General features: G+C 38.6%; 4 protein-coding genes across 9 annotated transcripts; all 4 read left to right on the top strand.

The window, feature by feature from the left end:
- Positions 1-4,650: 4,650 nt before the first annotated feature.
- LOC127376512 (natterin-3-like) lies at positions 4,651-8,754 on the top strand. Of its 2 annotated transcripts, XM_051423461.1 has the most exons (3): positions 4,678-4,795; positions 5,143-5,236; positions 7,110-8,754. In XM_051423461.1, the coding sequence occupies exons 1-3, from the start codon at positions 4,790-4,792 to the stop codon at positions 8,201-8,203; spliced, it is 1,194 nt and encodes a 397-aa protein (XP_051279421.1). In that variant the 5' UTR covers positions 4,678-4,789; the 3' UTR covers positions 8,204-8,754. The 2 variants fall into 2 exon arrangements, with proteins under 2 accessions (XP_051279422.1, XP_051279421.1); XM_051423462.1 differs by lacking the exon at positions 5,143-5,236 and having other exon boundaries at positions 4,651-4,795.
- A 2,015-nt stretch (positions 8,755-10,769) lies between these two features.
- LOC127376502 (natterin-3-like) lies at positions 10,770-13,119 on the top strand. Its single transcript, XM_051423446.1, has 3 exons — positions 10,770-10,905; positions 11,697-11,790; positions 11,951-13,119. Exons 2-3 carry the CDS (start codon positions 11,697-11,699, stop codon positions 13,036-13,038), a joined length of 1,182 nt encoding a protein of 393 aa, XP_051279406.1. The 5' UTR covers positions 10,770-10,905; the 3' UTR covers positions 13,039-13,119.
- Positions 13,120-15,536: 2,417 nt separating this feature from the next.
- Positions 15,537-17,771, top strand: LOC127376503 (natterin-3-like). Its single transcript, XM_051423447.1, has 3 exons — positions 15,537-15,640; positions 16,372-16,483; positions 16,599-17,771. Exons 2-3 carry the CDS (start codon positions 16,372-16,374, stop codon positions 17,687-17,689), a joined length of 1,203 nt encoding a protein of 400 aa, XP_051279407.1. The 5' UTR covers positions 15,537-15,640; the 3' UTR covers positions 17,690-17,771.
- Positions 17,772-19,091: 1,320 nt separating this feature from the next.
- On the top strand, positions 19,092-24,045 carry ptrh1 (peptidyl-tRNA hydrolase 1 homolog). 5 transcript variants are annotated; one of them, XM_051423207.1, is made up of 6 exons: positions 19,092-19,310; positions 19,641-19,766; positions 21,339-21,558; positions 22,190-22,289; positions 22,574-22,619; positions 23,063-24,045. In XM_051423207.1, the coding sequence occupies exons 2-6, from the start codon at positions 19,659-19,661 to the stop codon at positions 23,333-23,335; spliced, it is 747 nt and encodes a 248-aa protein (XP_051279167.1). In that variant the 5' UTR covers positions 19,092-19,310; positions 19,641-19,658; the 3' UTR covers positions 23,336-24,045. The 5 variants fall into 5 exon arrangements, with proteins under 5 accessions (XP_051279167.1, XP_051279166.1, XP_051279162.1 ...); XM_051423206.1 differs by having other exon boundaries at positions 19,638-19,766; XM_051423204.1 differs by having other exon boundaries at positions 19,093-19,449.
- The last annotated feature ends 730 nt before the right edge of the window (positions 24,046-24,775 follow it).

Below are 24,775 nucleotides of genomic sequence, written 5' to 3'. Positions count from 1 at the left end.
CTCTGTTTCACTTTCCTTTTCACACTTTCTCACCCGGAACAAGGATATTGTGTTGGAAGAGATTAATATTTTACCATGCCGTGCCCTAGAGGTTATCACAGTATCATTAAAATCAATTCTAAAACTTTTAGGGAGAATGGAAATGTGTTTGAAATACAAACTTAAGTAGCTAAGCATGAATGAGCTGGCAATTTATTAATCTAGTAGCTATTTGATCCTTATCTCTCTGTTTTCTTTAATAAGTTAACCATCTGAAACTTTATTCTATCTGGCTTTTATCATATTAAAGAAAAAGAGCAACTTGTTTTCTGTTATGGTTCCTTGTAGTCTACTGAAGTTTTCTAAACATTTGATTTATTATTTTATTTAAATATACAAAATACATATCAAATGTGTTACTTGTAGTTAACGTATATTCATATTTATTTTCAATGTCTACCACAGCCACATGCATATCAGGGGTGTAAAGGTACAAAATAATTCACAGTTAATCCTGGTTTGGGGTCAGAGTTTGATACATTTTCTGTACAGTTGCAAAAACAGAAAAAAATCTCACATTCTTGACATTTATTTTGAAAATATAAACAGAATGGCTGTGCTGTACTGGCCACACAAACATTGGCATACGGTCAATTGACAAAAAATAAAAATGATCTTCAATTACAAAAACACTCCAATCTGCATATTCTCCAATGTCAGGATAACCACTGATTAGTTGTCAGCCACAGCTATTCAGTTTCATGCTAAATGCACAAAGTTTCATGTGGTGTATCTCCATGTCCATTTCTATTCTAGGTGAATATAGTTCAAATTTAAAAAGAAAATACATTTTGTCAGATTATTTCAGTGTCATTTACATGGCAAAAATATACCATGTGTAGTAAACTGTAAACAATGTAAACGCTCACACAGCAGGTTCACTGAGTTGGAAACATACAATTAAACCACATGTGTTTGCAAAATGAGATGGTTTTATGAATAGTCCTCAGATTATCTATAATTGCAGCAATAATACTCAATTGAATGCAATACTCGGCTTTTTGAAAGCTGAGTTAGTATTTACCAATCATTAGTTGAAGTAAAACATTCAAACTGATGAGTATTTCTTATTACATTTATTACATTTAATTTATTTTATTCAATAGAAATATAAATGCTATGTATTTTATTCTTCTTTTTTTTTTTTACAGTGTGTCTATCTGCGTTGCTTCTGTTTTTGATTTGTAGACATTTTAGTAGAAAAGTGATATGAGTAGTTCATATCTCCCATCCAGAGATGCTTAAGACAACTGACATCTAAATACACTGCTTGGAATAACAATTTATGTCTGGGGGTAATTTTTAATTTTAAAAAGATTCTAAATACTTTGTTATCCCTCAATTGAAAACTTTTAATTCTGTGTCTAAAGTCAACACAAAACATTTTGAACTGGCCAGTGTCATTTTATAATGTACATAACATAACATTTATTAAGGAACAACATTTTTGAAAAACACGTTGTAATTTCAATTATATTCGGCTTTCATCCAAAGTATCTGAAAGTAAGGGCTTTCAAATTCAGCAGTAACAAGAGCTAGATGTCATCAAATATACACATGCAAAAAGCCCCACATTTGCCCCACTTAATGTGCAAGGTTTGTGGACCGTAGGTGCGGCTTACGGGGGTATAAAAGCCAGTTCCAACATTATGACCAGATAGTTGATGATTCAGATGATGACCACAGCATCTCTGATCACAGTTCAGAACATGGTCATAATCCATCAGACAGTAAGAGCGCCTCTGAATGTCTCTCTGCCCAGGATACCAGGAGTGTTTCAGCCCTGAGCAAGTTAGGAAAAACTTTAGGCACAAGGACTCTAGAGCTCAGGTCTCACTGTCATGACGATACAGTCCATCCCTGTACTGACTGTAAGTTAGCTCAGCGTACCTTACCTTTTTCTGCAGTTCATAGGCAAACTTGGATTTGTTAGCAACCACAGTAAACTCAGTACAATAGTTTCAGTAAAAGTCAAACAACCTACTGTCAGCTGAAAAACAAACCAAATATTGATTTGACACCACTGTTTGCAAACACGCCTGGACTCGGTCCTTGATAGTATTTTGATAAGATCACTGCAAACATTAGTTTAGGACACACTCATATACATGTCCTTATCTAATACAGTCCAAAAATTGATTTCATTTGTTTCACTTTCTCTCTGTATCTCACTAACAGTTATACACCACTAACCTTTCTTTTCTCATTAACTGCAGAGTAACTGAGTAACTCTGGTTATTTATGTTAGCCATAGCAATGCTTTTGTCATGTTTTATCTGGTTTTGTTTTGTAACTTGTTATCAATAAAGTTATCAATGAACTGCCCAGATGTTACTAAACAGGATCTAACTAACAAAGGAACTCTTTCAGCTATGGACTATACACTCTTGCTCTCAGGATCACACATCAGGTGCAAAGGGCGGGATATATGTAGGGTCAAAGGGGACCTTAAAACATGAGCAAAGGCATGCTAAGCAAGGACTGTTTAATTACTGTTAATGTTACTGTACTAACGTGTTTTTATTCAGGTTATGTTGTTGTGTTGTTTAACGCAGGTTACTGTAGTATTTGTAGTATTTGAGACTCCCTTTTAATGGCACCACTAATGTAAGAACACACACACACACACACACACACACACACACACACACACTCACTCACACACACACATACACACCTAAATTTGGCCTAAATCTCAGCACACACATTAGAAGAAGGAAATCAAATCCTCCCGCTCCTCCATGCTCTTTGTCTGTCACCAACACGTGTTTCATGCTCAGCTGAAAGACAAAAGACACGCACCTTTTTTGGTAAGAACCTGCGAGACGATTTTATGTTGAGTGCTGATTAGCAAATATTGGCATGCTAACAGGTTAAAGTAAGATGGTTAACATGGTAAACACTGTACCTGCTCAACATTAGTACATAATGTCAGTTTGCATTTACCATTTGTGTGCTCTGTGTTGTTCCTGAGGACTGGTTGAGTACAAGTTTTAGTTTAGAGAAACCTGACTAATGATTTAGCAGGAAACCCAGATTGCATGGCCATGTAAACTGAAAAAAAAAAAAGTGAGAAAACATATAATCAACCCCAGAGCTGCAATACCACACACAAAGAGAGCGTCATCTTTCCGAGATTTTATTGATTTTATTGCAATACTCAGTCAGTCATTTGCAAATGGTCCTCCCAGCTTTTCAGGCGAGCTTCATTTCTAGATGCAGTCTCATGCATCAGCAACCCAGTCTCACAACAGTCAGAGCATTTGGTTTAATTGAAATATTAGTTTGAAGCGTTGGTTGATTAACTGATATATACTTTGGTCTTTGAATTAAAATGAATAATTAATAAACTGATTAAAAAACAAATAAAAGTGAAACAAATATTTGAAATGCCACCGAATAGACTGAATCCAAAATCACAGTCGACCTTCCTTTCTCGGTCAGTCTGTTTCTGCCCTCTGCTGCCTGCAAGTGTACATAGTGTCCCTATCATTTCAACCAAATAGAAATGGTGGCCAAGCAACAAGTTTATTTATGCCACTAAGGTTCCAGTGAGGCATCTTTAACGTTATTCATTGTTAGTTGTTGAAGAACTAAGTTTTGGGACTAAGATTTGAAACTTTTATATATACATATATAATTAGAAAACATAAATAAATGTTACAAACTTCAAATCAAATTAAATCAAAGCATACATAGAGTACATACAGCTCATAGGTACAGATAAACAACACATAGGCACCAGACAAACTCCTGTAGAGAATACAAGTATGTTTTGAGCCTGGACTTGGAGCTTGGAGCTGTTGAGATGTTGTTCCACAGTCTAGGGGACAGCAACAGCAAAGGTGCGGTCACACCTGATCTCAAGTTTAGAAGCCAGGAGCCCAAAGTCAGCTGAGTTGAACAACCTGGATGTAGAGTAATAGATAGATAGATAACTTTATTAATCCCACAATGGGGAAATCCACTTAGCCAGTGGAGAGAGGCCAGTATAGGGGTTATAGAGTCCCTCTTCCCAGTACCTGGCAGCAACGTTCTGGACCAAAACTTGTAAGTTACAAAGTTCAAAGCCTACGAGCTTACATGGAACATATCCAAATCAAATACTGTATGTTGTACGTGAGTGAAAGCACTCTAAACACACAAACTAGACTGGACTACACTGGACTTGAAAGAGTGAAGGCCTCCATAGAAGTCCACCCACTCGGTATATATAAAAGGCTCATTCTATGGTAACAAAAACACAACAATTCTTATTTTAGGTGATACACTAATGGAATTAGTATGATTAGCTAAAGTGTTACTGAAAACAAATATTAGATTGTATTTGGTTGGAAGATAATCAATATTAAAAGACTGCATGATTGTAGATGTTTTTTATAACACATGTAAACGTAAACGTTTTCACAACAACAACAACAACATTAATAATAATAATAATAATAATAATAATAATAAAAAGAGAACGCAAGTCAAAAGTAACACCTTGGTTAATAGTGTTAATGTTGCTGGTGCTGGTCTGAAGAGAGTCATTATAATTTGATCCTGTCTGTCTGAGTCATGCATCTCGGGTTCAGACCCATTTCTCTGCAGAGCCATTACACAATCAGGATATCACAACTTTTAGCTGAGCTCTGTTATATTTCCAACAACAGATGAGGCTCTGTCCTAGCGGCCTCTGACCCCTGGCTATGCTTTGTAATTCAACAACAAGACAGCTATCTAAGCTGTGTGAGTGATATGTGTGACTATGATGGTGAGTACATTTATCGCATTGTATTTAATTCCTTAAGTATTCTGTTTTGTTTTTTGGTTTAAAGGGAAAGGTATGTGAGGTTGTGTAATAAGTATCAACAATACTGAAAAAAACTACTTGTAAGATTTAGAGTAATACTATTTAAGTCCATTTTTGCTGTAACATTAAACCATTTTACAAACAGCAACATAGTTATTAAAGACAACAGGTCCTGCAAAGTCCATCAAGTCTGCTTCTGTCTTGAACAGCTTCATAGTGTGTCAATAATGAAGCAAACATTTGTATTAAGCTTACATGTGTTACATGTAAGCTTAATACAAATGGTTTGGACTGTATTTGGTCTCCAGATGAAGCTTCCAGCTTTGTTGTTGTTGCTCCTGTCGCCCCTGTCCTCGGCCAGTCTTCAGGACATTGTGAAGAATAGTTCACAGCACAAAAATGGAAATTTTTCATTATTTATATTTTATTTATTATTTCTTCACTCATTTTTGAATTTTAACGCATCACAGAAGTATATAGAGATAAAAACAGTATTTTAAAATTAGCTTGAAAACAGTCTTCCTGCTAATGACAAAATTATACTGTAGTTTTACTAAGAGGCTGTACACCGTAGACATATATACACTATCTGCTACCTGTCTGTAGTGCTGCTTTCGACAACGAAAATTATGACTAAATATCGTCGTCAACGAACCTTTATCACGTGATGGAAACGAGACGAGACGCAACCATTAGATAGCCTACTCATAGATATATACACGTATATATATATATATATATATATATATAATGATACTGACATGTCGCCTTGGGCTTCTAAGCATACGTCAAAACCGTCGCCATCTTGGAGCGGGGATCTGAAGCGCCAAATTAGTTTTCCCGCCTTCAGATCCTCTCTAAGGATGCCGGACTTTTGTGCTGCTTATGTTTGAACAAAAGAAATGAAAAAACCAAACAACAAGGGATGACATTTCACAGGTGATAATCTGTTTCATGATATTGAATATTACGAAAGTATATTTCTGGTGATGAAATTATATTGTTTCAATCTCATGTTTCAGTATATATCTATGGTCGGTTCGGTGACGTTTTCAAAATAAAAGCACGACCGTCAAAAAGGTACTGCATGAAATATTGAGCTGCGAAGCCTTTAGGTCGGATGTTTTTGTGATTGTCATTAGATATGAGTACAATACAGGTGTAAAAGCAAATACACATACTATTGAGTGGAAGAATAATAAACCTACGCCTACTAGTACTAGGCATTACATTTTGAAGTAGATTATATCAGTATCAAAAGCTTGAATTTTCTCTGGACTCGATCATAAATACATGTCTGTCAGTTGGAATATATATATCTATATATCTATGACGCAACCAGAGCCCGTCTCTCTGACGCAACGTAAATGGTGGTCATGTGACGAAAACTATAATCAAATATATAATGCAATATTGTTGACGAATAAAAACGGGACTAAATGTGGTTTGCAAAATAAAAACTCTGCTAAAATATCTCTTCATTTTCGTTGACCAAAACGAGACGAGACGAAATGTTATAACGTTATTTCGTCTCGCTATTATTATTATTATTTTGAAGTATTTCTGTTTCCTGAGTCTTAAACTTGGATATAATGTCAGTTTTTTCTGGCATTGTCATTTGAAGCTATTTTATTTATTTATTTTATTTAAATTTATGTGTGTGTACTTCTTAGTACATGTTTGGTAGTTAAAATAAGTATGTTGTAAATTCAAATCAGAGCTTCTTCCGTGTCTGGAATTGAATGTATTCTTGAGTCTATAAGGTAACAATAATATAATAATAAGATAACCTTGTTAGACGAAAATAGTCATGGATAATTCTGACTAAAATAAGACTAAAATGCTCAGACTTTTAGTCGACTGAAACTTGACTAGACTAAATTGAGTATAAACGTAACTAAAACTAATAAAAACTAAAATGACAGTTTGACACAAAGACTAGACTAAAACTAAAATTAAAAGAGGCCGCGAAAAACAACACTACTTCTCTGTTAATCCAATAGAAATTCCTTCAAACAATGCAACACTTGTAGAGGAAATATGTTGCATACCATATCAGTTCATGATGCTCCTGATACATGAGTGAGTACTCATATTTTCTCAACAGCATGAAAGCATCATAATGCACATTGTTGCCAAACAACAACCAAGGAAAATGAGTTACTGCAAAATACACTTTAATCATTTCTCATAGAAGCAGTAAGAGCAGAAATTAGCATCCAGCAGACCGATGACACTAACACAATGTGGCTATGCCTTTTCCCTTCTTTAATAGTCTCCGTGAACCCAGCTCCAGAGGACAGGATTCCTGAAATCACCTCTAAGAGAACAATGTCAACAGATGAATTTCTTCCTTCTTCTGCTATATTGAGACAGAAGAGACAGGCTCCTCCTTTCCCCTCATTTTGTAATAGTGCACACCTGAAATGGATGACCTGGACTGGCAGTCTCCCTAATGGATCTGTGGGGATTTTCAACAGTTATGCTGATCGCTATGACTACGTCTGCAAATACAATTGTCATGCCGGTTTCTACAACCCTAATTACGGTCCTTATTGCCACTACCCCTATGGAGACAAAGAGGTGAGAGGTGAACCATTTGATATCCTGGTGAACAAAGACAACTTTGAGATCTTGGATTGGAAGGACGGTTCCTATGGTTCAGTGCCTCAACATTCACTCAGAACGTGTTCGGCGTATGATATATATGTTGGTAAGAACAAGTACGGTCTTGGGACGGTACATGTTAGGCATCAGGCCTTCTTCCTTCCCTGGAAAGGCAGTGAGTATTTTTACAAGAGCTACCAGGTCCTAACCTGTATTCAAGATGTACACAGTGAGCACATCTCGAACGTCATTTACAACATTAATAGGGCTAAAATCATCCAGTATCCTCCAGAGAGCATAAACAGCTTTTCCAGCACCAACAGTGGATCCAGTCCAGTGGTGACAACATCTACTGTCTCTGCGACAATTCGGGTGGAGAAAAGGTGGAACATCGCCTCTTCAGTCAAAACCGGTGTCAAGACGACCTTCATTGGAGGACTCCCTAACTTTATATCTGGAGGTGTAGAAGTCAGCGCTGAGGTATCATTCGAGTTCTCAGGTGGACACACCACTACAGAAGAGAACCAGCACTCTATTTCTATAACGCTCACCGTCCCACCAAAGCACACCTGCACAGGCCATTTGGTGGGATATAAGTCCCAGGCAAACATCCCTTTCACTGCACGCCTCAGCCGCACTTACACAAACGGACAGACCACGTGGACGTCTATCTCTGGGATGTACAATATCATTCAAATTGGACATATCCAGGCTAACGTGGATAACTGTGAACCTGTACCTGACTCAAGCCCTTTGCCTTAAATAATAATTGAAGGGGCACCATTAGATATATGACACATTGTATTTCAATTGTATGCTTTCATATATTTTATTTTCATTAAGAAAATAAAAGTATTTGGATTTTAACTATTTCTTCATGTTGTGTTTGTAAACTGTTTTCAAAGCAACAAATGTATCACAAATTTGCATTTAATATCTTATTGTTACATAAAAAAAGGCATTATATGCAAGCTTAATCTGTGTCACAATCACTCAGCATGAATGTTACAGTCAATAACAGCAGCATTGCAGTTTTATTACATCAGTGTTAGTGAAATATGTAATGAAATAGTGTCACTTTTACTGTCGGCTAGTGTTGTGTAGTAACAGGTAACAATTTGTCTCTGTGCATCAAGTGTAAGAAAGTACAAGAAATAATGAAAGTCAAATAAGAAAAAGAGTGCTGAATGACCCAAATATTGTGTAATTGAGGTTTAGTGTGCAATGATGCAAATATTCATGATAAGTAGACATTTGTATGAAGCATAATGACATTGAATAATATACAATAAAGCTCAATGTTCCCTTCTTTATTTTTATCTCAGGAAAACTTTCCCTTGTCAGCAGATGCATGTAAAAACCACCTTCTAGTGCGAAACACAGAAACACAGCAGCTAAAAAGTGCAAACTTCAACTAAATCAACTTAAATGATAGTTTTAATTGGTTTATCCATAACATACGTGTAGGATACCTATGAAACTCTGATCCTGAATTACTGTGTGACACAAAAACCCAATTTTGTTGCAAAATGACATTGTACATACAGAATAATACAAAATAATACTGACAAAAAATGGACATGGTCATGGACCACTCGACTGTAAGTAAGAATATTTGGAGAAAGTTACTTGCGAGCTACAACCAATTTTACTCCTCAGTGGATAATGCAAGCTACCAGGATTTTGTTGTCTGCATTTCTCACTATTAGATCCTCATACACTTTTTAGAGGTTAATTTGTGACATATTTAAACAGAACTGTACCTTAAACTGAATTGAAACCCTTTTCACTCTATTAGACCCTTATTGACTTATATGTGTGTATATATTGCAAGTATAACATGACATTTATATCCAGCAGGTGGCACTGAAAGATCACAGGCCTCAGCCAGCAGTGCAGTAATGACCAGGTGTATTGCATTGAACTATATATATAGAGGTATAGAGGTTGGAGTTTTTTTGGTTGAGTATTCCTTAAAGGTTTGGTTCAATGTTAAAATCATCATGACACTCAACTTTACATGGTTGAATAATCTTTATTAATCTATTGATCTTTATTTCATTTATGACTTGGATTTCTCAGTTTATTAGATGTTGTTTATAAAGACAGATGACATTTGACAAGCACAGTGCGTGGTATACTGAAGGTCATTGATACCGTATGATAGTCTGGAGGACAGAACTAACTGATAAGTCTTAGCCTTATCAGTCTGTTTTTTTTTACTTGTTAATAATGTTGAATCTTATCCTGGATTTATCTGCACTCATTTTATAATGCTTCGTGAGATGAGCATGAACTGCAAATCACCTTTTATCACCATTATCTTGTTAGGCCCAGTCAAGCTGTAGGCTACATTCAGAAAACTACAGACATCCACCTGGAAGCTGATCAGTAATATCAACCAACTGTGTGTGGTCTCCCTCCTGCTGCGATCTAGAGCCTTAAACTGCTCTCAGCTCAACAGCAGCTCAAATGCTTTGTTCATTGATCCTGGAGTTATTCTTGAGTTTACTTGCTCTAGGGATAAACTGTCATAACATTTTATCATTTAATTTGACAGCTAGAGCTAGGTGATTCAATATTATCTCCTATAAACTTTATCATTTTACAAAATTCTGTTCTTTGCATTTAACTTGAAATCATTAATTTGCTTATAAACTCTCCAAATGATTGTTATTGCTAAAGACAGCGTTTCTTTCTTTTAAGTTTCAATTAAAAATGACGAATTGTCCCCATAAATTCTGACTTCTCCCACCACTGATATGCTGACAATACCCAGCTATTCTTGTCATTCCCCCACCTGACTCTCAGATGAAGGCATGCATCACTGCTTGTAGCATCTTATAGTGGATATCAAAGCACTGCCTAAAATTCAACTTGGACTTGGCTGGTGTTCTTCAGGGGAAAGGATGCCCCCCCGAGACCTGATTTACATCACCAGTGAAAATGCTGTGTTGGTGCCAACTCTTGTTTCTTTGGAAGGGATGCTCTTAAAAGTTTTGATGACACCTAGCTTTTGTTCCTACGGAGGTTGAATGTATACTGCAAGTCTATTTGGACTAAAGCATCCAAAGTGCCAAATTACTATAATGGAAAGGAATCAAGTCTTTAATAGTTATGGTAGAAAGACTCAGATAGTAATTGTTTATTGACAGAAATCATAGATTCAGATCAAGTCTAATTTTATATATTGGCCAACGTTCAATCCATGTAGGCTACTACATTTAACTGGAATCCATTAATAAATGTTTAAAGAGAAAATAAACTTTTGAGGTCAAATGAATCCCATAGACACTGACAAGAGAGCCACCAGTCTGTTCACAAACCTACTGCACCAATTTCTGTGTATTGATCCATGTCAGACGGAGTGAAAGTGCACAGTTTGCTTTATGGTTCAGCCATAAACCAGTATATATAAACCTGGAGGCGGCTGGCTGTGGACTCAGCAGGGAGCAACTGTAAGGGTGAGTGCTGTTCAGTCAAACTCAAGACAATCACAGATGATCATGATCAAGTGACGATAAATTCTAGTAATCAATTTAACTGGTTATAATGCTATTCTTGTATAATATTACTTTTTATCAAATGTTTCCTGGAGATTATTTCAATGTGTTTTGTTATTCAAAAACATTTTACTATACTTTACTATTTAATTAAAACAGCTCTAGCTCTTCTATATACTTCCTAATTGACCCACTGAGAATAAATAAAGTTACTTTATTATTTTTAAGTTATTTTAATTGAATTGAAATAAAATCAAATAAGTAATTAAATATACAATTATTTTTTGTCAAAAAAAGAAATCTAAACCATTTACAAAAAACTGGCAAGGATTCAAGGGTTTATTTCTTACATAAGTAATAGATATAGGGAAATGAAATGCACTGTGCTGAGAGAAAAACGGATTAGATAAAAGACATAAAGAATAAAAATACAAGATTAATATACATCACAAGTGCAAATTTGCAAATCGATAGTCAAGTTGAGTTAAGTTGTAAGTCATCTTGACACCGTACAGTCGATAAACAAGTCCATGTGGATGTTGAACCCTTACAGTAAACAGACAGCATGACTTCTTTAAACTTTTATATATATATATTGATCATCTCAGAGTGTTGTGTCGTTTAACTCTAGCGTCTCCTGATGTACACTGTAACAGAGATAGAGGTTGTAGATAACATGTTACATGTTGAAAGACAGGGCTCATACTTGCACTTGCAACGTATTCATTTGAGATTTTGTGTTTCATCTCCAGATGAAGCTGTCAGCGTTGTTGCTGCTGGCCCTGCTGGCTCTGTCCTCAGCCAGTCTGCAGGACATCGTGAAGAAGAGCTCACTGCACAGAAAAGGTAAGCATTTGATATTTTTGTATAGACATAAAGAGATACATATACAGATATCAGCTTTGAGTTTCATCTGTTTTATATACCTAACCATGCAAGCTTTTTCAAATTTGATGAACAGTGTGGTGTGTTTTAATATGTAAACTTGTCTGCCTCCTTTACACAGTCTCCTTACTGAACCCAGAGCTGGAGGACCTGGTGCCTGAACCGACTGGTAACAATGTGGTGTCGGCTCCTCTGACTCCTGCTGACTTGGAGCAGCAGCAAGATCAACCTGCTGCTTTCATTTTCGGTGATAACGTGAACCTGGAGTGGCTGACCTGGAATGGCTCTCTGCCCAACGGAGCTGTTGCAATCTACAACGGTTACACTGAGCGCACTGACTACATCTGCAAGTACAAGTGCGACGCCGGCTTCTACAACCCCAGCCTTGGCCCATACTGCCGCTACCCCTATGGAGACCGTGAGTACTATGCCCCCGAATTCGAGATCCTGGCCAACAAAGACAACTTTGAGTTCCTGGAGTGGAAGGAAGGTTCCTATGGTTCAGTGCCCCAGTATTCAGTCAGGACCTGTGCAGGTGTTGGCATATACGTTGGGAAGAACAAGTATGGCCTTGGGAAGGTTGTTCCTCAGTTTGAAGCTTTCTTCCTGCCTTGGGAAGGCGATGAGTATTGGTACAAAAAGTACCAGGTCCTGACCATCAACAAGGATGCCTACACCCAGCACATCACTGACGTCAAGTACAACATTGATGAGGTCGCCATCTTCCAGTATCCTCCTGAGACCATGCGCATCTCCGGACTCACCAACAACGAATGCCAGACAGTGGTGAAGACAGTCACCATCTCAAAGACCACAGAGGTGGAGACCACCTGGAACATTGGCCGAAATACCATGCTGGGTATCACCGGCAGCATCACAGCAAAAATCCCCCTCATTGGCTCCGGGGGCATTGAGCTGAGCGGTGAGAAGACTTTCCAGTTCTCTAGGGGAACCACCTTGGTGGAGTCGCTCAGTCACTCCGTGTCCGTGGAACTCACAGTCCCACCAAACCACTCCTGCAAAGTCCGTATGGAGGGTCGCAAGATCAAAGCTGACATTCCCTACACAGCCCGCCTCAGTCGCACGTACCGCGACGGAGAGACCCAGTGGACATCCATCTTCGGGACCTACGACGGAGTCCAGATCGGAGAAGTCCGGGCCGTGGTGGACCGCTGTGAACCTGTGGTTGATGCCAAGCCTTGCCCCTGAAAGACAAGAAAATATTTTTTGTTTGTGATATTGAAAGCAAATTATGTGTCACAATAAAAATGCTGTGCATTAAAATGAAAATATCTCTTGTGTCAACTGGTGTCTAGCACATGAAACAGATAACATTTTACCATGAATGATTTTACAGTCACAACACACAACATGCACAAACATCAGAGTGATTAAGTACATTTACCCAGTGCTCAGTATCTGTTCATTTACTTGAGAAATTCTCAAATCTTTGCAGATAAACATTGATAAACATGACTTTTGTTATATAAATGGAACTTATTCAGGACATTTTAGTAAAATTAAGAAAAAATAATGAACAATGATTACTTCTACCACTGACAAACCAAACATATTAACTCATTTAAGAGAGAGCTGAGATAAAAAAAAAAGTGGATATGTAGGACACTCAAACAGAGCTAGGTTTTACTTACCCACAGGAGAATAAATCATATGTAGTTGCAAGGACTAAACAAAAACATGAGAAAAAAGAACAAAAACAAAAAACAAAAAAAAAGGTGAATAAATAATAAATGGATGGATTCACAGTAGGTCAAAGTTGTATTATAACTTACCATCAATATGAATTATTTCTCAGGTCTAATAAATATTTGTAACGTTTTTGTCAGTCTATAGGTATTTTCATACACTTCCTTAAATATTCTGCTTATATATTCTCCTCTGTTATATCCTCACAAAGTCAGTGTGCAGTGATGCATTTGCTTTCCATAACCAAAAGAATATTCATTGAGTGTGAATATCTACAATCTTCAGGGATTGCTCAAATTACTGCAGTCTTGGGATTCTTTTGCAACAAAATCCACAAAGCCTTATTAATAAAGAGGAACGTGGGTCCAGCCTGGTTTTAAATACTTTTCAGTTGGGGTTGGAAAATACTGTATGTGATCATTGCATCATCAGGTGCCTCAGTTGAAATTAGCTGATGTTAGCATGCTAACCTAAGATGATGAACATGATAAGTATTAGGCCTGCTTGATATCAGTATGTTACTGTTGTCCATGTGACCGTTTTAGCTTTAGGGCGTTTAGCCCAACACTGTGCATATGTACAGCTTCACAGAGCTGCTAGCATGACTGTAGACTCTTTGTCTAGTTACTTTGTACAGTAGCACTAAATGTATTCTACAGTTTGTTTTTGTGGTTCACTTCATATTATACACGCAGTGAATTAATAAAAGAAACAGTTGATTGAATACAATAGTTATTTCCGTTGACTCTGGAAATCACACAAAAGACTGTTAGAGTTTGCATCTATGAGAAAAACCTGCCTTGTTTCACACATCCAACCAGTTTCTATAGTCTATAGCACTCTATATACCTCTGAATAACACTGAATCTTAATAACATGAAGTTGTTGCATTGCATGAATGACAAGTCCTTTCTCAGAATTAACACTCAGCTGAATGCTGAAGCAGCTGAAGGCAGTGACAGTGCAATTGTGTCAGTGTAAATGAACTTTACACAGCCTCCTTTCACACAGTCCTCCCCCAGACTGAAATAATAATAATAACTTTCTGTATCAAGGCCACACTAAGATGGCCATGACATCAGCGATTTTTAATGATTGGCTGTTTAATCTTAGCAGCCAGCGACATTACGCAAACAAGGACCTTCTTAATCAATGATCCACTATTACAGGGGATCTAATCACTGTGTTCCCAGCCTGAGCTTATCTAAACATACAGTATCTTGTCATCAGTGGAGAAAGAGCGCCACAGCACTTTGGACATCATGCAATCCTCTATCGCCAGTAGATACGGGACGTTAAATCCAGGCAAATTTATTTATGAAGCACTTTTAACAGTCTCATCAAAGAGTAAATTCACAGAAAGAGGAGGAGGGAGCGCTGTTTTGTAAGCAAGGATCAATAAAGAATCCTGTTATCATTATCAGCACGAATACTCTTTTTACACTCCTCCAGAGCTGCAGGTAAATACTTTCAAGTCAAGGACAAAGTAGGTCAAAACAGCATGAAGACCCTCAGTATCTGGAGCTGGGTCTGGTTCAGCACGAAGACAACACAACAAAATAATACTCTTAACACACACTCATCTAATTATTTTGCATGTTTGCAGGCCTTCAGCTGTCTAATGGCTTATACAAATAAAAACTTATACATAGGGACACAGTTACAAGAATTAGGTCACAGTTTTGAATCCAGACCACACTGGGAAAGCTTGTTTCTTCTGAGCTCTTGAGCGAGGCATTGAAGCTGCCACTGACATCAGTGTATAGTGGTTTTACTGGTCAGTTCCCAATGAGAACAACTCTAACTGGAGTAATACAGGGTGTTGTTCAGGAATACCAAACATGCTCAGTCAATACGAGTTTTAAACTTGTTAGAGATAAATATTTCCCTTCAGAAGTCTCCTGCATGGTTATTTTCTGCTTTGAGTCTTAACACTAACACATCAGATTCAAACTGAGCAGCAGGAGACAGTAAACGCTGGGTCAACGGACGAGAAGCTGCTGCAGCTCTCTCTCCTGTTTATTGCGGGCAATAAGTCTGCAAGGAGGTTTTAAAATCTCAGCACATACTGCAGGCAGTGTCACTGCAGAAGGAATCTGTCGAGGTAAAAACTGCTTCTCTGTATCTGAATGAATCGCTGCTGTGGGCTTGTTGTTTCTGATTAACAACAATCTGCATCTTTTCACTGTCTGATTTCTTTCCTGCAGTATATAAAATCGACTGACGATCAAAATCAACAAGAAATGGACCTGAAATATTTGGATCTGAAATCATTTAGAACATACTGTTTGTTTTTTCCTGTTCTTCCAATTTTTTTTACTGGAAAAGAGGGCAACACTTGAAGTAGCATGAAGTAGCATCCAATTAACAATGCTGTTGCCTTAATTATACATCTTGGTTGGCAGCTTCTTATTCACTTGTGGGGGTATTTTTATTTTTATGTTATTTTATTGCTCATTAGAGTGTACAGCTCTGTTTCTTGACACTAATTTAATTACATTTTTTAAATTTTGGTAATTGAGGTAACCCTAATTTTAACTGAGGAAGCTGGACCCAAATTATTATATTTAATATATATTTAGATATATTTGTATCTACAGTATATATATATAATTTACTGGTAAATACAAGTAAGTTAGAATATGGACTTATAGCAGGAGACTTGCTAATTTCTTTCTCTAATAAAGTTATTGTTGATGAAAATTTTGTAAATCGGCTTCCAAAGGCAAGCATTAAAGTGTTTATTACTTTTGTGGGGTTGATGAGTTTTGGCTTTGCTTTTTTGCTTTATACTAAATTCCCACTGATGCTAACATGCCGGTTGTGTGCGTCCAGATGAGGTGGAGTGTCGCTGTTGTCCTGGCAGTGCTGCAGCTCTGCAGCCCAGCGCTGCAGACTGACCCGCTGCTCTACATCTCCCAGCTGGACAACGGGCAAGAATTACCCAGTGAGTCATATCATAGTAAAGTTTTATTTATTCAGACACTTAAAAAGAGTTGAATTAAAAGATTTACACCAAACCCTACTGTTCAAAGCCTGTTCTTTTCTGTCTTGTCATGTAGAGCCATGGCTTAACCCCATGCTGGAAGATGTTGTCCCTTCCCGGGAAGTCATCAAGCCTACTACGGTTATAGACATCCCAGAAACTCAGACAACCTCACACTCCCTCCCCATGTTTGGTGAACACACCAACCTCAAGTGGGTCACGTGGAACGGCTCCCTCCCGAATGGCGCAGTCGCCATATTCAACGGCTACACAGAGCGCACTGACTACGTGTGCAAAGTCAGCTGCGAGGCCGGCTTCTACACTCCCAGCAAAGGGCACTTCTGCCAGTACCCGTTCGCCGACAGAGAGTATGCATCCTCCAAGTTTGAAGTGCTGGTCAACGTGGACCACTTTGAGTTCCTGCAGTGGGTTGAAGATTCGTACGGGTCAGTACCCCATTATGCCGTCAAAACCTGCCCTAACTCAGACATCTATGTTGGCAAAAACAAGTACGGTCTTGGCAAAGTGGTGACACAACATGAGGCCTTCTTCCTTCCCTGGGAGGGTGATGAGTACTGGTACAAGAGCTACCACGTTCTCGCTATCAACAGAGACAGCTACAGCCAGCACATCTCTCATGTGGAGTATGCTATCGACCAGATGGAGCTGTTCCACCATCCTCCAGAGGCCCTGCAGCTTGCCAAAGTCACCAACCTGGAGTGCAGAAGTGTGGAGAAGACGGTGGTACTGGAGAAGACCAGTTCAGTGGAGAAGACCTGGGACATTGGCAGAGAGACCCGCAACGGCTCCGTCTCCACCATGAAGGCCAAAGTGCCCATCCTTGGCCCGGGAACCGTGGACTTCACCAAGGAGCAGACAGTGACCTTCTCAGAGGGAACCAGCATGGTGGAGTCCATGAGTCACTCAGTCTCTGTGCAGCTGCTGGTCTTACCGAACCACTCCTGCACCGTGAGGATGGAAGGCAGGAAGATGACGGCCGACATCCCTTTCACTGGCAGGCTGAGCAGGACCAACCACAACGGAGACACCCACTGGACGTACATCACGGGCACCTACGACGGCGTGAACGTCGGCGAGATCAACGCTGTGGTGGAGAGATGTCAGCCGGTCATTGATGCTGTTCCATGCTCCCCAGCTCAAGACTGATGATCAGCCTGTTGAACAAACAGCTCAAAAAGCAAATGTTAAAAATAAATGTTTCCAAATAAAGAACAGTTCAAATTTTCAAGGACTTTTTTTTGTCTTCCTTTAACTGAGATATTCTAGGCTTGTTACTGTCTATTATTATGATGTATTATTATTATATATGTATTATTTTAGTTATTTTAAAGGATTCAATGATGAGTTCTTTCACTTACTACTTGTCCAATTACAAGACTATTATCTCTTGAAATGCATTTGCTTTAAAAACTTTAAATATGTGGAGTCAATATTTCATAATTACACTGACTGTAAAAATATATTTCTATTGCACCTTTCAAAATCAGAAACAGAAAATATATAAGTTTTTTACAGGGAATTGTCAAATATATAAAATAGAAACAATATAAAACTATTAGTTAGTCTACTTAAGGTTCTTATTCAAAGGTTCTATTACTTAAAAAACACTTTAACTATTATAGAATTTGATAGTAGTGGGTTGTGGCCTATTGATATACTCGAAGGTTTATATAACTCAAGTGGGAAGAAAACTAAGGACAGTAAATACATAAACTTGTATATTTAGACAGGCCACCACCAAGGCGGGATTAGCAGCTGGGCTGAGCAGGCAACTGTTCACAGCCCCTCACGTAGGCTGATGTTTCAGGTAAACTGAGTGGCAACTTTGGTAATTGAATTTATTGCATTTGTTTTATTAAGGCTGGACGTTTTACATTGATATAAACTGAAATGACAAAGGCGACATCTGAATTACCACCCAACCCTTTGGGGTCATCTCAGAGAGGAGCCCTACGTTTAAGGCCTTTATTATTTTAGTGTATATTGTACTTAAATAGTGCATTTTACTAAATTAATGTGTGTATGTCATAAAGTTACCATATAACTCATTATTTACTAACACAGGCACAATGCACATAGAATGGGAGGAACAGGGGGTCAGGTGCCCTCCAGGTAAGACCCATGGCCACCTCTACACAGTACAGTGTATTTTCCTCAAATATTTTTTCTGGTTGCCAAGTTGTTTTAAAAAACAACACTTCTGCTGTTTTGAAACCATAAATACACAGACTACACTGTCCGGCAAACATGATAAGATGAACTGCTATAACATGAAACAGTCACACAGTGATCTGCTGCAGCAGGTGATTTCACTGATCGCTCCTGATCAGCTGCAGGTGTGGTGACGGGTGGGACAGACTGGCACTGCTTTGCGACCACTTTTGTTGTTCAATGTGTCCACTCAGAAAACACACAGACACTAAAACGCCTAACATTTACTGTCTACTGCCCTTGATGAGTAGATAATGCTGTATTGCTCAGTCACCAGGGTAGGTGGCGCTGTCGGCCAACAGAGTAGGAACAGCCTGTTCAGTCACGTTGTCTTAGTAACGCTCGTTGACTGGTGTGAGACAGGCATCACCAGGACCATTGACAGTATCAGGACAGGACGACTGGCTAACAGGACACTTGAGAAGAGTTGTAAAAACTGTACAATTATCAGTTTAAGCGGTATTATAAGTTAGCCCGTCGGTGGCAGTGTTAGGGCTCTTGTAGCTGTTTCTAAGTGTGTCCGTCGGTGTTTTGCTACCTTGAGTTAGCCAACAAGGTACAGGAAGCTAACCTTAGCAAGCTAGCAGTACCAATGAAAGTTACAGTAACATGACGTTAGTTATAACGTTAGATGACATAAACACCATGTGAAAACACCTTATCTTGCCTTTTCTCCGAGGAGTGTCCTATCTAACGTAGGTCATAATTTAAAATTCAGATAAACATGGCTAAAGGTTTAATGGTCCAATACTAGTGAATCCCATTGAGAAATCAGTGACACAATAAACATGTCTGTTATTCTCAAACAGTCTGAGTCATGGGCCGATTGAAGAAAGTCACAGTTTTAAGTACATTTTGTCTTTATTTTTCACTCTTTTTCAAGAAGCTGTTGAACTTTGTCACAATGCGACGACTTTTAACAAGAACGATAAACCGACTTTTGCTGGGTGAGCAGTTCACAGCAGCGATGGGTGTAGAGGAACAAATACACACAGAAGGCCGCCGAAGGCTGGTAAGTGTTTACCCTCATCATCATCATCTACATTTTGTCTACTACACTAAATGTTATGCTACCATACATTTACTAAGCCCCAATAATCGTCAGTCGATTTTACTAGATTCACAAATCCTACCAAACCCCATTCAAAAGTCTGACAATGTAGTGATTTTTTGCTGATTGGACAAAGTATCTATCCCATAATCTAAGTTTTAATACATTTTCTGGGTCAGTCTGAAGCACTTCATAATTCGGTGAAGATTTAATTCAAATAAGTGCTGCAGTCTGTGCGAGATATTAAATACACCATTGATCTGCATCGCTTCAAACATATGGTAATTACTGATCAAGGCTACATTAAGTTGATAGATTTTATAATAGAGTTTAGCTTGTTCTGCTGTACTACTGGTGTAATGGGACTGAGTGGTTATCAGTGAAGAGGTTTAGCCGCTTTGGTGGAGGCTGAAAAACACAAAACAGGCATTGTAAATATACTATAAGATATAAGTTTGATTTTCATTTTATTCTTTATTTTACTGTAATAAATGTGTCATATTTATTGTCTCTAATGCACTTTGACCTCCACTGTGTCCAATTATCCTTGCCTTTTCACTGTGTCCTGTTCAAGTCCAAATAAATAAAAGCTCAGTGTGTAGAGGCAGAGCACAATGTTGCAGTGTGTCAGCACTGTGTGATACAGCCTGAGTCTAACACAATGTAGTCTACAGTATTTCTGTTAACAGAGCTGCTGCTGCTGCCAGTGGATCAGTACCATCAGTACGAGGCGGCGGCTGTGTATGTGCTCTGTGTGTTTATGTGAGCCTCCACAGCTGACATTAAACTCTTACTGGCTTTTTATGGCATAAATTGGCATTGTAGAAGCAATAATCCATTTGTCATTCATTCTCCTATAAAAAGCTTTTCATTAGATGTGTCTCACTCATCTGATTAAACTTCATTTAATGATGTAGCTGTATAGCACAGAAGAATGAAATATATCCGGCTTTGGATACACACACAGTACGTGTAGAATAAGTTAATTGTTGATTTAGGTCTCTTTTGAGATTTGTTTGCAAAAACTAATTTATTCAGCACAATTCATGCACTTACGGCAATTAAAGGACTTTAAAAATTTAAAATAGAAGGTAAAAGAAAATGTCAACATGCACAAAATAAGAGACAATCATTAAAGAAGATGAATATATAAATAAAGGGAATACACAACATTAGAAGGAAGCAGAGAACTAGACGGTTTTAAGCCTGCTCTTAAAGTTAGTCAGACTTGGGGCACAGCTTAACTCCTCCGGTCATTTGTTCCATAAGTCTACCGTGTATATAGACTATCACCAGCCATTTCCTTTAATATGTGATAGTCCAAAAATAATACCTTAATGTCAATCATAAGATCTTCCCTTCACTGCTATTCTTATTTTCTTCCATGACACTTAAAAAATGTGTTAGTCAAAACCCAGTCAAGAGTCTAACTACTGTCCTCACAATAACAATAAAGCACAGAAGCTGCTCCACAATAAAACTGGAAGCCTTCAGTGTTGCAGATGTGTGTATTTATATGTGTTTGTTTGTCAGGTGGTCGGCCTGGGTAACTCAGGGATGGAGGGTACCAGACACAGCGTCGGCATGGCGGTGCTCGGCGCGCTCGCCACCCGGCTCAGCGTGGGTGACCGTTGGCGCAGCGACAAGCACGTGTCCGGTGAGGTCATCGTGTCAGAGGTAGAACGCACACATGTGGTGCTGCTCCGTCCCAGGCTGCTGATGAACGTCAACGGAGTGTCAGTGGCCAAAGCAGGTGAGGTCACCGTCTGTGTGTGTGTGTGTGTGTGTGTGTGTGTGTGTGTGTGTGTGTGTGTGTGTGTGTGTCAATAGACTGATTGAGCTTAAGTGTTACGCAATTTCTAAAAATGTTTGTGTGTTTATTTTATTTATTTGCATTTGAGTATTTATGGTGGAGGTGGAACAGGAACAAACTCTGCTTTCATATCCTGAATTTCTGTTTTTATCTTCTTGTCGTTTCCAGCTCTGCATTCTGTCACTAATTGGTTTTGATAAAAGTGCTCTGTAAACAAATCTGATTCCTTTGTCTGTCCGTCTCTTTCTCAAGCACTTTTGTTTGCCATAAATTAAATCAACAACAGCAGAATCACACTGACTCAGCATCAGTTTATATCAAAGCTGGGAATTACAAATGAATTAGGAATTTACTGAAATGTGTTAACGTCAAATTCTCTACATAGAATACGATGGTCAGCTAAAGACAGCAGTAATAGCATTTAATTGTGTTTACATTGTTACTACAGTCTCTTGACAGAGCTGAATAAAGTTATTTTTTGTCATTAATGAGCACATTTCTGGACTGCTGATGGATGAAACTGATTCCACATTTAATGTTCCCTCTAAAGTATCTGTTTGTTCTCCTCTAGCTCGTAAATATTGCATCAAGCCTGAAGACATCCTGCTGGTCCACGATGAACTGGACAAACCTCTGGGCAAAATCACCATCAAACATGGAGGAAGCGCCAGGTTGGTTTCATTCATCATATTCTTGGGCTCCAGATACTGCCGTTCGAAGGTCTGGAAAAGTAAAAGAAGTGAATGTTATTTGTGAAGTTTTCAATGTGTCATTGCGTTTTTTAATGTGTCCTGACTGCTGGTATAGTTTCCTCAGAGAAACAATAAAAAAAAAAACTCTTGTTGTGACTGACAAGATTCAGTTGTGGAAAACTAAGCATTACTGTAGGATTACAAATAAAAAGTTTTGAAAGGCGTTTGAAAATAAATAAAATGAACTTTGTTTTTCTTCACAGAGGTCATAATGGAGTCCGCTCCTGTGTAGACTGTCTTCAGACTAATGTAAGTGACTGCACGTTTTTTAAGGGCAACACTGCTAGTAAGATTTTTTTTAGGTTTATTCTTGATTTTATTGTATTTGTACATTTGTGTTTTTATGTTTGAATAAATTTAAGAAATATATGTATACATTTATACTATATATACATACATAGCAAAATAAAATGTACACACATTGTGAAATACAACTGTAAAAAGTGTATATAGTGTATATATATGTATGTAGAACACAGGGAGGTGAAAATTACAAATGCACTGCATAAAGAAAGTTCAGATTGGACTGAATTTCAACAAGTGCTTCTTGTTGAAACTCTACCGTTGAAACATTTAAAATAGTTGAAACACTGAAACAACATTTTTTTTTTTTTTTAAAGCACAAAACAGTTGAAGGTAGATTATGTGAATCTGTGTGTAAACAGTCTCATGTCCTCTCGTCTCTCCTGCAGGTGATGCCCAGACTTCTGGTCGGGATCGGCCGTCCGACAGGGAAGACGCCAGTGGACCGTCACGTCTTGGGCAGGTTCTCCTCAGATGAGAAGAAAGTTCTGGACTCTGTTCTTGTCCAGAGTGTGGACCTCCTCCTTAAACAGCTCTCTCAACAAGACTCCCAACAAGACCCCCAGTCCCCCTCTTCACCAGCAGGGGGCAGACGCGCAGCACAGAAGAGGAAGGAGCCCTCAGCCTCTCCAGCTGAGGACTCTGCTGCTGGTCAGAGCTGAAGCTCAAAGTTTCTGAACTCAGGCAGAAGGAGAAATCATGAACCTTTGCAGAGAGATTATTTATTGAGAATCAAGAGGGAATGCTTTGACAAGTGGAAAATGCTTGAAAACATCTTTCTAAAACAAAGCACTCATTAATGTATATATTTGACAGTTAAGGGGGTTGAGACAATCATTGGGATTGATGAGAGAATATTATACAGTAAGTGATGTTACGCTGTCACTGCAACAGAGGATGATACTGGACAGAGACCTGCAGAAAGACTCTGAGGCATGATGATTGTATACATATGCATATATATATTTCTGTTACAGATGTATCACAGTATATGTTATAAGCTGTCAGCTGATACATCAGCAGCAGCAAACTACAATCACAGCACTGTTAGCAGTGATGTATGGCCTCATATGTATCACCAGGGGACATTGGTAAACTCACACTGTGAAGTTTTTATTGAAACAGACATTTTGATCCAGAACGGATCTTTGTTCTACGAATGTCTTAGAGCTGGACTTTCATTCAGTACCTCATATTTTGACATGGTGCACTTAACAATTTGCTCCTGCAGTGAGTACAGCTGTTGAACCAAACTTGAATTACTTTATCATGAACATTATCAGCAGGCTAGGAGGTCTGTACTGTACAAGGTGCTCTTCTGTAGTGGGAGCTCTGTGAAGTATTTGGTGCTGACATAAAACTGGAAATCAGATTGTGTGTGTGTGTGTGTGTGTGTGTGTGTGTGTGTGTGTGTGTGTGTGTGTGTGTGTGTGTGTGTGTGTGTGTGTGTGCGCGCATTTTCAGTTAAAAGACTAACAAGACATTTTCTCCCAAGTGACACAGTTCGAACAGTCAGGACTTGAGCTGAAAAAACAAATATGTCTTTTTGAAGCTCAGTTTTTCTCTTTTGTATCTAAAAGCGAGAGCAAGCCTCTCCATGCTGCTGTCACCCAAACATACGGTCCTCCTCACATACTGCTCTCTTCCATCTTGTCCTCCCTGATGTGGCTCTTTTGGCTAAAAACATATTGATTTCCCCTTCCGATTGTCACACTAATTACACTCTTCATCAATTAGGTGTCTTTAATGAGTTGCATCCAGTCAAGAGGCGCACTGCGTTCTCACACTGCAGAGAATGCCAGAGGAGGGAGGGTTCAACGGGGGAGGTGGCGGACAAAAAAAGCCAGAAAAGAGCATATAAAACAGCGGAAAGAGGCTGACGAGCTGCTGAATGAGGGAAATCAATACAAAGGAGGCCAGTAGATTGCGATGGAGGGCTGAAGAAGAAAGGCAGCAGAGAAACAAAAGGGGCCAAACATTGTTTAGACCCGGTTTGTTTGAGGCCTTCTGTCCTGCTGTAGCTCAGAGTCACAATAGCGGCAGGGACACACTTGTGGACATGAGGAGGAGGAGGTGGGGGGCTCAAAGGAAACTTCTACACT

This window comes from Dicentrarchus labrax, unplaced genomic scaffold (genome assembly GCF_905237075.1).
Source record: "Dicentrarchus labrax unplaced genomic scaffold, dlabrax2021, whole genome shotgun sequence".
NCBI lineage: Eukaryota > Metazoa > Chordata > Actinopteri > Moronidae > Dicentrarchus > Dicentrarchus labrax.
This window is presented reverse-complemented; position numbering and strand designations above follow the sequence as displayed.

What these genes read in the sequence shown, in the direction of transcription:
- LOC127376512 (XM_051423461.1), top strand. An exon ending in TAGTTCACAGCACAAAAATG is followed by an intron (nt 5,237 to 7,109) that starts GAAATTTTTCAT and finishes CTTCTTTAATAG; the next exon opens with TCTCCGTGAACCCAGCTCCA.
- LOC127376502 (XM_051423446.1), top strand. Translation starts at nt 11,697, where the DNA reads ATGAAGCTGTCAGCGTTGTTGCTGCTGGCCCTGCTGGCTCTGTCCTCA. An exon ending in GAGCTCACTGCACAGAAAAG is followed by an intron (nt 11,791 to 11,950) that starts GTAAGCATTTGA and finishes TCCTTTACACAG; the next exon opens with TCTCCTTACTGAACCCAGAG.
- LOC127376503 (XM_051423447.1), top strand. Translation starts at nt 16,372, where the DNA reads ATGAGGTGGAGTGTCGCTGTTGTCCTGGCAGTGCTGCAGCTCTGCAGC. An exon ending in CAACGGGCAAGAATTACCCA is followed by an intron (nt 16,484 to 16,598) that starts GTGAGTCATATC and finishes CTTGTCATGTAG; the next exon opens with AGCCATGGCTTAACCCCATG.
- ptrh1 (XM_051423202.1), top strand. Translation starts at nt 19,572, where the DNA reads ATGGGCCGATTGAAGAAAGTCACAGTTTTAAGTACATTTTGTCTTTAT. An exon ending in AGTGTCAGTGGCCAAAGCAG is followed by an intron (nt 21,559 to 22,189) that starts GTGAGGTCACCG and finishes GTTCTCCTCTAG; the next exon opens with CTCGTAAATATTGCATCAAG. An exon ending in TAGACTGTCTTCAGACTAAT is followed by an intron (nt 22,620 to 23,062) that starts GTAAGTGACTGC and finishes TCTCTCCTGCAG; the next exon opens with GTGATGCCCAGACTTCTGGT.